We start from the raw sequence: 14,625 nt of genomic DNA on the forward strand, positions 1-14,625 counted from the left end.
ACTGATTAAATCTGATACTACATCCAGGTCTATCTTAAACCTGGTTCTACCATTTTGAAACTGGTCTATGTGCATTGAACTTCTGTTCTGTTACAGGTTTAGACCTGTTTCCGATCATCACTTATGCCAGTTTATGTGTAGTTTCTGGACCTGGTGAAACTGACACTTACTGCTTGGGCTGTACCTGTTCCGTGAGAAGAGCGTTGCAAGGCCCCAGGCCAGCACCTTTCACCAGCACTAATCACGTGGAAACCATAAGGAAAAGAAAGAAGAAAAGGTGGAGAGTGAGGTTTGCAGATCAAGTTTACCAAGACATCTAAGAAGCTGAATCAGGTTGCAGGGAGCAGAGGCTGGGCTATGCAAATCAGGCTTCTGTAAACCATGACAGGTGTGGAAGTTAAGAGCTGTATTAGTTTAAAGGGGGGGGGGGGGGTGGAGCCTACCTACTACTGCACAGAGTTTGCTGTGGTTGCTGCTATTTCAGCTCCGAGACACTTGAAGGGATAGTGCTCTAGAGGAGCTACTACCATGTATGGGGCTACAGTGGCTGAGCCTTGCTCCTTACCTAATCTGCTTTTCTGCCATTACCTGTGGCTTTTATAGCCCAAATTTTGTTTTCTGACTGTAAATTTGCAGCTTCTGCCTTTTTTAATTAACCAAACATTTGTAGCCATTTCTCAAGCTATGCCTCCCCAGGAGCTGCTGGATTATTCACCTGCCCTGAGGAGGAGGAGAAGTACCCCAAGGGGCAGTGGCTCAGAGCTGGGCATTAAATGTGTCCTAGTAGGTGATGGTGCTGTAGGAAAGACTAGCCTGATTATCAGCTACACAACAAATGGATACCCAGATGAGTACCAGCCAACTGCCTTGGACACCTTTTCAGGTAAGAATCAGGTGCCCCTGAGGATTTCTGGCTGACAGTAGTATGCTGTTTCTTCCTTGTTGATTTTTTTTTTTTCATCTTCTTATTGGCATAATAACCTTGTCTATACTTGAAACAAGTTCTTAAGGGGAAAGACATGTTTCCAAAGGGCATAACTCCAACACTCATGGGGACTCTAGGACAGAGACTACTTTTTAAAATTTTAAATACTGTGCTCTCACCCTGTTCAAACCCAGTATAGTCAACACGGTGCTTAAAACAGCAGCAGGGGCCATCAGTCTGTCCACTTGTTGAAGCTCCTAAATTTAAACACTGGAGGAACTGAATGGTATCAGCAAAAAGTTTTGCAATATTTCCCTGTTGCAGGCAAAGTTTTAATGGAAGCATTGAAGAGGAGGCTGTAAAGAGAAACCGGTTTTGTTTCTCATGCACAACTAGGGAGTCAACCTTCCTGCTTGGCTAGAGCTGGGATAGACCTACAGAACAAAATTTGTGTTCTGCTGGAGTCTCTGAAATTGGGGGGGGCGGTTCCTTGGGTTAATTGGCCTAGCTGCTGCTTAGCTTAAGATAGAGGGAGAGAGGCAGCCTTGAGGAGTTGTTATTGAAGAATATATTGCATATATTCATGATCCATGATGGTACTAAACTCCTCAGGTAAAAAACATTGCTTCATAAAGTCTATTGAAAAAAATCTCATTGGCTTCAACAGGGTCAAGAGTTCATGTTTCTATAATGTCCCTCATCACTGTGCTATTTGAGTGTTTTTTACGACTATGTGCACTGAGACAGTCTTCGGAGAAAGTAACTGCTGTACCCTAGTGAGGGGATCCAGGGAAAGGAATGGCCTTCTGTTTGCATTGCTGGTTAGGGATGAGATACCTAAAAAGAGGTAGCAGGATAGATTCATCTTATCAAAGTTGTGCAGTTTAGGCTTGATATATCGGAGAGCTGTATGGGAATAGCTGTTGGGAATTCATGGGTGGTTCTTTCTCTGGTGATTATAGGATTCCAGGAGAGAGAGATTTGTATGTAAATCCCTGGAGTTTTATTGTTCTGGTTGTGGTCCAAAAGAGCGTGAGGAAATCTCTTCTGACTACTTGCCCTGGGGCAAGGAGGTTGAATTGGAGACTGAAACCTGAGGGCTCTCCCTCCTTATGCTTTGTCTTCATTAACATAAATAATTGAGCACATAAATAAGCACTGTCTGCTAAGTTTGCTTTGCATATTAGAAGACCCCGGTGTTTGATGGCTGTCTGGAAACAGCTCTATAGATGCCTTCCTGGCTCCTGGAGGGAGAGAAGGATAATATGTTATCTCCCTACTTAATTTGTGCATTCTTCTGTACTTTGAGTTGTCACTCACTAACCCTAACTCTCCAGCCTCTGACCTTCTACCCTTCAGCCAGTCTGTGCTGTGGGCCCTGTCAGTCCAAAGGTGGGCAGAAGTCAGGCCAGGCATGGTCTTGGGAGACAGCTCCTTTAAGTCTCTTTCAAAAGGAGACCCTGCCTTTAACCTAATAGAAAGGATAACATTTTCCAAAAGTATTACAAACTTTGGAAAACACTTTCAAAGTTATTGACATTAAGGAGACTGGGTTCCAGTAACTTTTAGAAGGGCTTAGTTCTGGCCTCAGGCACTTAGGAGCCTATAATGGGGGTTTCTACCAGCACAGTTAAGCCATTCAAGGTTGTGAATAGGTGTGATTATGATAGACTTGGCTGTGCTGGCAAAAGCCCCTAAGCTGCTCTCTTACCAAGGTGCCTCTCTTGCTAGGGAGTACTGTTAATACTGGTATAATGCCCATCTTTCCAGATGTAGCTGCAGCCATGCTGGGAGTGCTTTGCCTCGTATAGGATTGTATACCAATCTATCAGAAAAGTGCCCCCAACATAGGCATTAAGTCACTCTTGAAAACGGGGCTTAGGCTTCTAAATCATTTAAACGCTTTGGAAAATTTCACCCCTTTTGCTGTATGACCATCTTTTATCAATTATTAAAAACAAAGCCCTGATGCAGACAGGGCTTAAGCATGTTTTAAAGTTAGTTGATAAAGAATTTTTTCTTTAATACTGAGCTCCTGCCTCTCTTGTTACTTTCTTGGTGGATAAGGTCTAAAAGTTTTTTTTGTTTGTTTGTTTTTTGTTTGTTTGTTTTTTTTTAAATAATCCTGCTTGTTTTACACTTTTTTTTTTTCTCTTCTAGTTTTTCTAGAAGTAGATTATAAAGTCTTCTGTTTTAAACTGATGGCAGAGGGTCACCAAAGATGTCCTTTTGCCAAAATGGTCATTGCCACTGATACTGAGTAGGTGTTAACAAAAGAGGAGTTGGAAGACAGATTCAAAATACCTTCTCTGCTACTGAGCTCTCAGTTGTCTAGACACTCATAAATGACATTTTATGAGCTCTTCAGTTATCAGAATCGAGCAAAGTGGGCTCAAACTTTTAACATTTCAAAAAGTAAAACTGTAGAAACAAGCTCTTAAAATTCATTCTCTTTTTCTGATCTCCTTTATCTGTTGTAAAGAAGCACAAAGTGGCATAAGCACAGCTCTTTCTTTAGCCTGACTGTTCTAAGCTAGAGATGAGCTCAGTTCAGGTTTGGCTGTGGATAAGGGAGCGAGGTAACTGTTGTCCCTCTGCTCCCACAATACTAACATGGTCAGTTTAGGAGACTAGAAATATCATTAGACATTTCTAGTGACTGTATCAGTATCTTCTAAAGCAGGGGTGGGCAAAATGAGGGCTGGATGCAGCCCACCAGGCCATTTTATCTGGCCTGCAAGGCCCCTCAAAAATTTCAGAAAATTAATATTTATCTGCCCCTGGCTGCCTGTCATGTGGCCCTCGATGGCTTGCCAAAACTCAGTAAGCAGCCCTCCATCCAAAATAATTGCCCACCCCTGTTTGGCATGAAGGCAGTGACAACTGTAGCTCAAAGAACCTAGTTGCCCTACCTATATGTGAAGTAAACCTAACTGTCCACAACTTTGAAATTGGAGAGAGACCTGCAAGGGCCTGGCATCCATGACAATTGGGACTTTTTTTTTTTTTTTCACGTTTGGGTGTCACCTTTTGCCTACACTAGATCTAGATCTTAACTCTGCAGCTTGTTCTCATCTCTAGTTCTAAACAATATACCATAAAGCCAACACCAGTTGGGGAGTGATTTCGTACAAAAGATGAGTGTTTAAATACCTGGGTAATGCTAAGAAACAGGGCTGCTACCCAGCCACTGTCTTTGTCCCACCTTCTGCCAGGTGTCACATTGAGCTAGATCAGCAGTGAAACATACACTCTGTGACCTTTCCCCAGCAGACTTTCCTGTTCTGCCTGCTCTTTCTTTTGTACTGAACCCTGGTATCTTTCCACAGGTGTGTATGCTGCAATAGTGGTAAGGCCAGCATTTCGGTAGAAGTCGAGCTGTGAGCATGGCTTGTGCTAGCAGGGAGGAACTTCCTCAGGCCAGCACTGTTGCAGGAGATAAATTATACTTCATATTTATGTGGTACCTTTCTTCTGAGGATCACTAAATGTTTCCCCATGTGTTACTTGCCTCCTTCAATACCCCTGGTAGGTGGTGAAGAAATAATATACTAAAAGAGAAGTACCCAGTGCCTTGAAAGATCAAGTCAGAATCTGAACAGTTCCTTTGATCAGGAATAGTTTCTCTTCCTCCCCTAGGGCAAAGATGTGGCAACAACTTGACTGTCCTGTAGCCATAAGGAAACTGTAGTTTCTCATAGCCTGGTAGGAGAGAACTGTGGTCTTGCCTTCCTCCCTCTCCCCCATCCCTCTTCATTCTTGCTGTGGGGGGAAGATGTCTTGTATTCAAAAGCTTGTCTAACTTTATCCCAACAATGTAGTTGGTCCAGTAAAAGAGATCACCCTAAGAAGTCCTTCCCCCTCACAGTTCATTATTTTGTCTTTCATTTGCTTTTTCTGTCACAGTCTTCTGTCAGTAACAAAGATCTTTCTTCTCCCCAAGAGTATGTATGAGGTCAGTTATTAACTATAGGTGTCAGAAACAACCTGAAGAGTAAGAAAAGATGCTTCTTTAAGGAAACAAAATCAAAGTCCTCCAACAAAGTGAATGACTGCTAGCCTGTGCCCACTGTCACCTTAGCACAGGATCCTTTGTCAAGCCAGTGCTATTTTCACATTCTGTCAAGACTCCAATAATATATAATTTTCCACTCACTCCCCCTCTATAAGTTGCTCTTAGTTCTAGCCTCCTGTCACTTTGTGTTGTCTGAACTGTTAAATAGTCAGACGGTTTAACTCTGAATTTCCACTGGAAGGATACACACTACCTAATCTGAGGCAGCAGGGGCTTGTTAAGGCTTCCTTTGACTAGAGAACAATAATACAAATACAAAACCTGTTTGTCTAATTTACCACTGACATCTTCACTGGTGGTAGAAATGGTAGCAGCTATTGATTCTCGGCCTTTCGGCTTGGATCAGGTGTAGACTAGAGGTGACAAGAACACCCAAACTCTATAAAAACATAAGGACTCAGGGTGCAGATGAGCCCTGAAAAAAATTTCTGGAGGAACTCTGACACAATTATTTCCTTTTTAAGCAACTGTTGTTTAACAGTTTTCTCATGTCTGTTGCTTTCCTCAGCTGGGGTGCTATATATACAGCATCTCAAAAAAAAAAAAACAAAACAAAAAAAGTCTTTATAAAGTCCAATCTCAGGTCCAAGGGATGAATGACTTGAGAAGCCAGTCAGGGCAGATCACTATGAGTCCATAAGAGAAGCTCACAGATCATGTCCTTCCCTGACTGTTGTTTTAAAGTGTGGGAGAAAAACATTAAATTATGGCTTGGGTAATGTTTGACTAAAGGCCATCCCTAGAGAAGGCACTTGTATCTGAATGTCCTGGAAAAAAACTCCCTTAAGATGTTGAAACAATCAAAGAAGAAAATGTCCTTTGCTTAAACCACTTCAGGTTTCCCAATGGTCTCTATGCCTGCTAGGACAAGCTATGGGTGTTTTTTTTTTCTTGTTTGTTTTTTTAGTGAGACTTTTATGATACTTGGACAGGGTGAACATGTGTGACACAGAGTGATTTACTATAAAATTGATCCAGTTTGATAATTCAGTAGGACAAAAAACAGAAGCTGGGAGGGAGGAACTGATGCATGTGGATCAGAGACTTAAGTGCATGCTCATCCCCCTTCTCTCTCTTACAGTGCAGGTCTTGGTAGACGGAGCCCCTGTTCGGATCCAGCTCTGGGACACAGCTGGACAGGTGAGATCATTAACCTAAACTGAGGGGAAACCAGTGCCTGGAGTCTTGACAAATGTGTAGGACAGGACTTATTAGCAGGTCTTGTAGGAAGGATTATGTACAGATTTGAAAGAAGGACATGTATGAGTACTGACATCATCATCATTGTCAAACCAAATTGGAGAGTTTCTTGTCCCTGAGCCTTCACCCTCCAAAATGATGTAGAAGTGACATGGAGGGACCACAGTCTCATCAGTGTAGATCTGTTCCTGGAGTTTAGGCAAAATCTTAAGTGGCTGCACACAGCCTGTCAATCCCCCACAATAGATACTGACCTCAGCCTGGCACAGGGGATGTACTTTATGGGTGTCACCATGCCACTGGAGCATGCATATGGTAAAGGGCCTTCCAGGGGAGGGGTGCTCTTTGGAAAGCTCTTCTCAGTGATAAGCAGCTCATCTCGTGTAGAGTGAAGAAATCTGGCCCCAAGTGCAAGCTTGTCATGTCTTGCTATATCTGTCACTCCTAGTGTGAAGGAGTTACTGCAGTTTCTTACTGTGAGGGTTCCTTCATCTTCTTTCCCTCTTCCCCTGTAGGAAGATTTCGATTGCCTCCGCTCGCTCTGTTATTCTGACACGGATGTCTTCCTTGTCTGCTTCAGCGTGGTGAACCCCAGCTCCTTCCAAAACATTACTGAGAAATGGATCCCCGAGATACGGACTCATAACCCAGGGGCCCCGGTGCTGCTAGTGGGGACGCAAGCTGACTTGCGGGATGACGTCAATGTCCTGATCAGCCTGGACCGCTACCATGGCAAGCCTGTGCCCAAGCCTCAGGCTGAAGGCCTGGCTGAGAAAATCCGGGCTGAGGCCTATGTGGAGTGCTCAGCTCTGACCCAAAAGAACCTGAAAGAAGTCTTTGACACAGCCATTGTGAGTGCTGTTGAGCACAAAGCGCAGCAGGAAAAGAAAATGACAGCCAAAGGGATCAAAACCCTCTCCAAGTGCCGCTGGAAGAAATTTTTCTGCTTTGTCTGAAGCTAGTTTGAGAGAGGGGAGGGGGAAAAAAAACACCATGCCAGCACTAGCTCTATACTTTGGAGTGACTGGTCCTATGGCTCCAGCAAGGAGGCTGCTATGAGCTCCTGAGACTGGCAGGCCTGGCTCTTGCTGGGTGTCGGCATGCCATGCCTAGGAAACATGAAATGGACTTCATTGCACCAGGCTATTGAATGGTCCATACAGCATTAAGCACCTGGAAGATATGCTTGTGGTGCCCCAGATCAATGGGAGCTTTTAATACACTACATTAAGATTCAGGACTACCAAGTGAGCCAGCTTCATGATGTCAGATGTCTGGTGTAACCAGTTTCTTGTCTGAAACTACCTAAAAGTCCTGTCCCAGCACTGTCTAACTCTAGTGTAATACCTGGGCTTTCTCTACTCCAGCTGTTCTAAAGTCTTGATTGAGAATAGGGTGAGGGCTTTTTGGGAGACCACAAGGTGGGCTGATAAGTTTAAAAAGTAGATCTCGGGTTTTCCCTCTAGTTCTAATCACTAAAGAAGATGGTGTTGTCTAGATAAATAAAGTAGTGCTCTTTTTTACGGACCCTTTACCAGGGATTTCAAATACCTCTCAAGAGGGATTACACCTGAGGTATATCCCAGGAAAAGCCTAAAGGGAAGCACCCTACCAGCCATATTAATTCATAAAGGGGCTCCCTGGCACAGTACATTATAGAGCTATAGCCACATGTTCAAAGTTAACACTACTTAGGGCCCCTCCCCTGTTTTGAGATGCCCTTGTACTTGATGTACAGAGGAGCACATAGACAGTGGTTTGATCTAAGGAGCCTGAAATGCAGCAGGGAAGTGAAACATGGGCAGAAAGAAGACAGAAGCAGGTAGTGGGAGAAGCATGTAGTGGAAGGAAAAAAGAAATGTGATGCAAAGGAGATAGAGGAAAGGGGAAAAAGAAGGAAGCAAAAGAAAAAGGAAAGGAGGAAATGGGAAGGGGATGAGGAGGAACTAGGAAGGAAATCTTTTATCCTGTGACTAGTTGTGAGATGTAAATAAGAGATTCTTTGGAGCAATAACAAAAAATTGCTAATGACCTCACCTTATCTCTTCCTGCCCCCCTCCCACCCCGGGCAAGATATCATTGGTGCCTGGAGATCAATCTTTAGTGGGCATACTGGAGTTAGGGGCAGGGGAGAGGGCATGGTTTCTTTTCAAATCAAATCCTTAATTTGGGTGCTGTACAAAAGAGCAAGAGAGAGCGAAGTTCACCTTACCTCATTCAAGCCCTCGCCCTTGTGGCTGCAGAATGAGACCTGAGGTTTATAGCTCCTCGTCTCTCCTGCTGCTTTCTTACAAGTCACACTGAAGCCAAGAACTGAAGAAGGAAACCCATAAGGTTCTGACCATATGAAGAAATCCATGGTGTCTGCTGTATGACCTGTCCTGGGAAGGAGCCTGTTCTGTCTCTGCCCCTGCTCCCCCTTACAGCAGAGCTCGAGCTCCTAATGAGTTATTCACAGTTCTCATTACTGAACTTTTTTCCATGTCTGAAATCTTTCATAAAGACATTTTGCTCCAGTTCATGTGACAAGGAGTATGGCAGGCCTGCCTAGCAATGGATCCCAGCGTGAGGCAGCAAGTTATCTTTCTTTGGGCACTCATTTGTGTGTTCTGTCTCTGGAAATAGTGTGTTAAATACTTTAGCTAGTCAATAGAGGCCAGAATGTGGCCCTGATCTAAATGCTGTGCATACAGGTCTTTGACAGTTTCCCCAATCGCTTATAATCGCAGAGGTACAGCATATGAAAGAACCAAGCTCTGAACATGCAATGCAAAGTCATTCAGCTCAGGATGGAGGCCTATAGTCTGCATGGATTGCATCCTTCTGTTAAAGATAAGGGTGGCTGCAGTTGTTCCATGTTGTACAAACTTGCCACTGAGCCCCTCCCTAGACCTGCAAAGCTTGGGCATCTCTGCCCTTATAAATGAACATGCCCCCACTGGTGCTAAAGCTTAAATTAATTCAATTGGATCAAGTTAGGCTGTGCCAGGCTCCAGACAATGCAGATCAGCAGCTGGAACTGAAGAAGTATCCTGGCATGTATTGCCATTATGCCTTCTTGGGCAGGATGCTGTAAATTGAGCATCACTCTTAGTCACTGACGTATTGCTGTGGGTATTTCTGTACAGTGTAGGGCAACACTGCTGTCCATTTAGTTCAGTTTGTATATTGGGTCTTTATGCATTTCCATACTCTGTGGGCACAAGCACCAAGATGTGGGCTGACAACAACCTTGTCATCCTGAGGATCAATTCCAATGGTAAAGGCACCTGTAGGATCCCCTGGGGAGCAACGGATTTCTCGCATTCCTCAGTGTGGAAAAGGTGTGGGGAGGGGAGCAGGCATTGTCCTGTAGTACCTCTACATAATCCAGGAGTTGCTTTGTCTTGGGAAAGAAGCTGTACTGATAAAGAGCTGCTTTCTTCCACCAGTGACTGTCTGTCTAATGTTTATTCAAATAAAATGGTTCTATTTAAGTATGGCTGAAGTCTGCTCCTAATTTCACTAGGGGTAAGTGACATGGGGCCTGATGAAGGAAATGGGATTGTTCTATGTGGCAGACACCAATGTAGCAGAGCTTGTCTTCTCCCTCATTAACCCCCCATCCCCAGCTACTTTTTCCTGGCCCATTTTTTTCATTAGCACTGGTGATTTTTATCCTCTCTGCTCTCCAGTCCAATGCATTGATGGCTTGCAGCAATGAGAAGCTGGATGTCTCCCAACTGTATCTGGGGGAGAGCTGGGAAGCCAGGCTGGTGAAGAGGAATTTAGCAGAAAGTTGAAGAATCAGTGGAAAAGAGATGCACTGAAGGATGGGTGGGTGCTACTGCAAATCCATGATGGGAAGTGGGGGCTATTGCTGAAACACTGGTATGGGAAGACTTCCTGGGAGCTGGACTGATTTGTTTTGCTCCTTCTGTGAGGTGCCCCAAGTTCAACCAGCCCCTGAATGTGTTGGTGGTGTTTTGTTTCTATTAAAAATGAAGCAAAACAAAACACACATCTGTGTAAAGATCAATGCTGGAACCTGTAGGCTGCACAGAGTCTAGGCCTAGCCTTGCTGCTTGCCACAGGGCTGCCCCTGATTATTAACTATTAAAGATGGGGGAATGATCTGCAATTGGAAGTAACAGCAAGGTGTGAATGAGCTCGGAGTGATTCAGTCCAAAGACCCACATCCTGTCATGTGAACTGCAAAGTGCCTAAAAGCTCCTGGAGACACCATCAATGAATAAGTCTGAACTAACAAAAGGAAGCTGTTTTTACAGCTTGCAGTCTCATGTTAATGTGTTGTTGGAATGGCCAAACTCATACTAACAGAAGGCAGGGGAGATTTGCACCTTTGAGATTAACTAAATCAGAGATGTATAGTATAAGTTTTCATAAGCAAAGGGCTTACTTCATCAGATGCTGTCTATAGGGTTCAAGTCTCCCCTGCCTTCTGCCTGACTTCAGACTAACACTGATACCTCCCCTAAAATCATACTGGGCAATGGGCATCTTTAAGCCTTATCCACTCTTGCCCTGGCCACCTTGCATAGTAGCAGACCCAAGGTGCAGCCTGGTAATCATTTGAGCTATGGCCCGGTTCAAACATGACTTGGCCTTGCTAGGCAGATTCACCCCTGTTCCAGCTGTGTCTTGGGATCATGCTAAGGCCTTGAACAATGGAACAATGGGATGGAGCAGACCCAGAGGTGTGACAATGAGAATGAGGCTTGGGTTTGAATCAATATCATCTGCTCCAGGCAGGTTTCACTACAGAGGGTCTGGCCTGACCCAGAGAAAGACTAGTTTAATAAAATTGCCTTGCTGCATGCATGCTTCCATGCATTTTTCATGGATTTTAAGGCCAGAAGGGAGCCTGATAGTCAGTTAATCTGATCTCCTATATCAGTGGAGGGGCAACCTTTTCAGCAGCCACGCTATAAATTAGCCTTGCACACTTCCCAAGTGCCTCTCCAACCCCTTTCCCTTAACTGATCTTCTGCACAGCTTTCTGCTCCCTACCTCATCTGATGCTCTACTTTCTGCTTCCTACCATCTGCCACTGTTGCCTTTCCCCTTCCTAATCTGCCATGACAAACACAGAGGCTGCCTGTGCCATTTGCAGCATCCACACTGAAGGTTGGCCCTGTCCTGTATAATATAAGCAGTAAACTTCAAAGAAAAAATATGTACAAAATAGATGGTGCATCTCTTATTTGCCCACAGATCCATGCCCTGACTCCTGGTCAGCACTGTCCTGTCTGTCTGTCTTACATGCACTCAAGTAAATGCTGGAGACTTTTAAGGAAATACTTGTAACTATGAGCTACATGGTTGTGTGAGGCCATTTTTTCTCCCTGGTTCCATCAGCCTAGTCCTACTCTCATTTGATGTACTCAGGGCTCTGTTCCTACTGCAAAGTTTCTGCCCTTCTTACATGCACAGCCCACCTGGTCTGTTTACACCAAGGACATGGTTCGGGATACACCTGGTTTGCCCGCTCTTCAGCTCTGCCAGGATTAAAAATGTTGAGGGCGGGTGACAAACTGCTGATGCTGCTTTAAGCACCATGGTCACGTAACCCTGCTTAGAGTAGTTGTTCTAGTCACTGCTGGTAGCCGCGCACTTATCCACACTTATCTGCACAAGAACCCCCAACATTGTTAGCTCTGATAGAGCTGAGCTCTCGTGTCAGCAAGCATGGGAAAACATCCCTGCTGTAAAAAGGGTCCTTTTGTTTCTCGTATGGAGCAACACACCCTAAATAAGCTTAGCTGTGCCTAATTTGCTCCCAGCTGGCAGGGCATCCCTGTGCTTCCTCTAAACACTGGCTGGGAATTAATCACCAAAGTGCCAGCCATTATCTGACTCAATGCAGCCTCCTTTTAGCTGCAGGTGGGACAAGGCTTTAGGGTCCCTGTAACATATGTTTAGGGCCTGTTGACACTGCAAAACCAAGCTGTGTTTTTACCATATCAGGGAACTGCTTGGTTGCCATGGATGCAGCAGCAGAGCTGAATTTCCTGTGCAGCTGAAACATTTGGTGTCAGAATGGCACTAACTAAAACTCCTCACAACCTTGTCTAAATTCAGCTCTCACCAAGAGGGCTCAAGCAATGCTCACCCTGGCTACAACGTGGCTTGTTTCCCATTTTACAAGAATTCTATAACTGTTAAAATGCTATACTATAGACTGTGAGGATAAAACAGGTGTATAAGAACTACTGTACTAGAGTGCAGCTAGCAAGAACCTTGTTTTAGCCCCAACTTGCAGTGCAGCTTTGATCCTTTAACAGAAATCAGAAAGCTGTCCCATCCTGCATCTGGTCCTCCTCAAACCTGCTTGCTCATGTTCACTACACAGTGCAGCCCAGGGCTTTCTGTATTAGCCGAGTATTCCCATCACATTAATACTGTATTGCACTACCAAAGATCTATTGCACAAAAAGAGGTATGTTTCAACCTATCCCTTAGACAGGTTTCTTTTACTATCACATCATGTGATTGTCAGTTCCCAGGGTGACACTTTGCCCTTTCCAGCTTGGCCTAACTGGTTCTGGAAGCCAAGGATGAGATGTGGGTCCCATCTTTCTTCTCCCTTCCCCCTTGCAACCTGGCCCCCAGGGCTGTTGTGCTCTGCAATACACGTGTTTCTGCTTATATGGTGGAGCATCACTTTTTGGAAATTTGGCTCAGAAACAAGTTTCACCACAAGACACTGAGCCAGGTTGTTTCTTTCCCATGAGATAATCTTGGGCGGGGCAGACAATCTCTTAAAATTAAAACACAATGAAAATAAATGGTTTCCCAGGGGTTAGCATAAATCCTTCTTCTTTTGTTTTCTCAGGAGCCAAGCCAGGGGTTTATCACCAGCTCCATGTCACACAGGGTAACTCTACCGTCTCCAGAACAGCTCAGCCTCAGTGCTAAGTTTCCAATTCTCAGCAGAGCTGGGGTGGAGTCTTGCCTGCTGCTCCTCCAGCTGTGTATCAGCAATATAAGCCACCCTGTAGGAAAGTCAGTGATTGCCAAAGGAATTGGACTTCATGCCAGAAGTGGGAGGGGTGGGAAAACACATCCTTTTTATACAGGAGCATCTCTAGGCCTGCAAAGGATTAAGGATGTGCAGGACAGAGGGCTTCACAACCTGCTCAGTTTTGTTGAATACTGGAATATTGGAGAGAGGGGTCAACTGTCCTTCCTAAACAAGTCCCCACTACATCCAATCCTGCGGCAGCTGGGAGATGTTGGCCAGAAGTGCTCAGGCCCCCTTCACCCGCAGCTGCTGCTTGGTTGTCCAGTATTTATGCTCTGCCCTGTGACATATTTACAACCCACTGGTTTCTACAGTCTCTGAATACAGTGGCTCCACTTCTGCTCAGGCTTTCAACAACTGACCTGTGTGGAGTTAGGCCCTGCTAAATCAAGAAGAAGCAAGAGCAGTGCCAGGTCTAGCAGAAAGAACTAGCACATACTAGTCTAATTACTGCCTGTGTCACAATTGTGCAGCTCTCCAAAACACAGTGCGACAGACACTGCCAAGGGCAAAAATGGGCCCTTGATTGTCTAACTGGGCCTTCTTTTGTCCTATGGGTAATTTGTTATCTCCCTTAAAACATGGCTAGAACAGGGCCCTGGATATATATGTCTAGACCAGATACCAGAGGTTTCCCAATACTCCTCCAGATTCACTCGCTGGTGATGGCAGGACATTAGTTAGACAGGACTCTAGGTAGTGATTGTTGTTTTAAGTTTGGTGTTGGCTCTGCTGGCTCAGAGTAGGTTTACCCAATCCAGAGGTCAATGGCATTCATCTAAACCAGAGGTTCTCAAACTGTGGTCTGTGGACCACCACTGGTCCACAAGCTCCATTCAAGTTGTCCACAGAAAGGTTGCGGAACAACAAAGACAAAAGCAAGGTACTCCACCTAGAGAGGAGGAATCCCCAGCACACCTATAGGTTGGGGGATGACCTTTGGGGGATGACCTCCTCAGCAGCTCAGCAGCTGAGAGGGATCTTGGAGTCATAGTTGCCTCCAAGATGAACATGAGCCGACAGTGTAATGAAGCCATCAACAAAGCCAATCTCACCTTATCGTACATTAGCAGATGCATGACCAACAAACAGATCGAGGGAGGTGATGCTCCCCCTCTACGCAGCACTAGTCAGGCCACAGTTGGAGTATTGTCCAGTTCTGGATGCCGCATTTCAAGAGGGATGTGGAGAATCTGGAGAGGGTACAGAGAAGGGCCACTCATATGATTAGTGGCCTTCATACAAAACCCTACGAGGGGAGGTTGAGAGATCTGGATCTCTTCAGCCTTTACAAGAGATGTCTGAGGGGAGACCTTGTAGCAACCTATAAGTTTAGCAACGGAGAACAACAGAGAGTTGGAGATGCGCTATTTACCAGGGCACCCCTAGGAGTAACTAGGA

The 14,625-nt window shown here is 45.0% G+C and overlaps 1 protein-coding gene across 1 annotated transcript; it reads left to right on the plus strand.

Annotated features, from left to right (window-relative positions):
* The first annotated feature begins 427 nt into the window (after positions 1 to 427).
* RHOV (ras homolog family member V) lies at positions 428 to 9,676 on the plus strand. The gene is made up of 3 exons (XM_006270351.4): positions 428 to 883; positions 6,082 to 6,140; positions 6,716 to 9,676. Exons 1-3 carry the CDS (start codon positions 685 to 687, stop codon positions 7,154 to 7,156), a joined length of 699 nt encoding a protein of 232 aa, XP_006270413.1. The 5' UTR covers positions 428 to 684; the 3' UTR covers positions 7,157 to 9,676.
* Positions 9,677 to 14,625: the final 4,949 nt, after the last annotated feature.

Source organism: Alligator mississippiensis, chromosome 2 (genome assembly GCF_030867095.1).
Source record: "Alligator mississippiensis isolate rAllMis1 chromosome 2, rAllMis1, whole genome shotgun sequence".
Taxonomy (NCBI): Eukaryota; Metazoa; Chordata; order Crocodylia; family Alligatoridae; genus Alligator; species Alligator mississippiensis.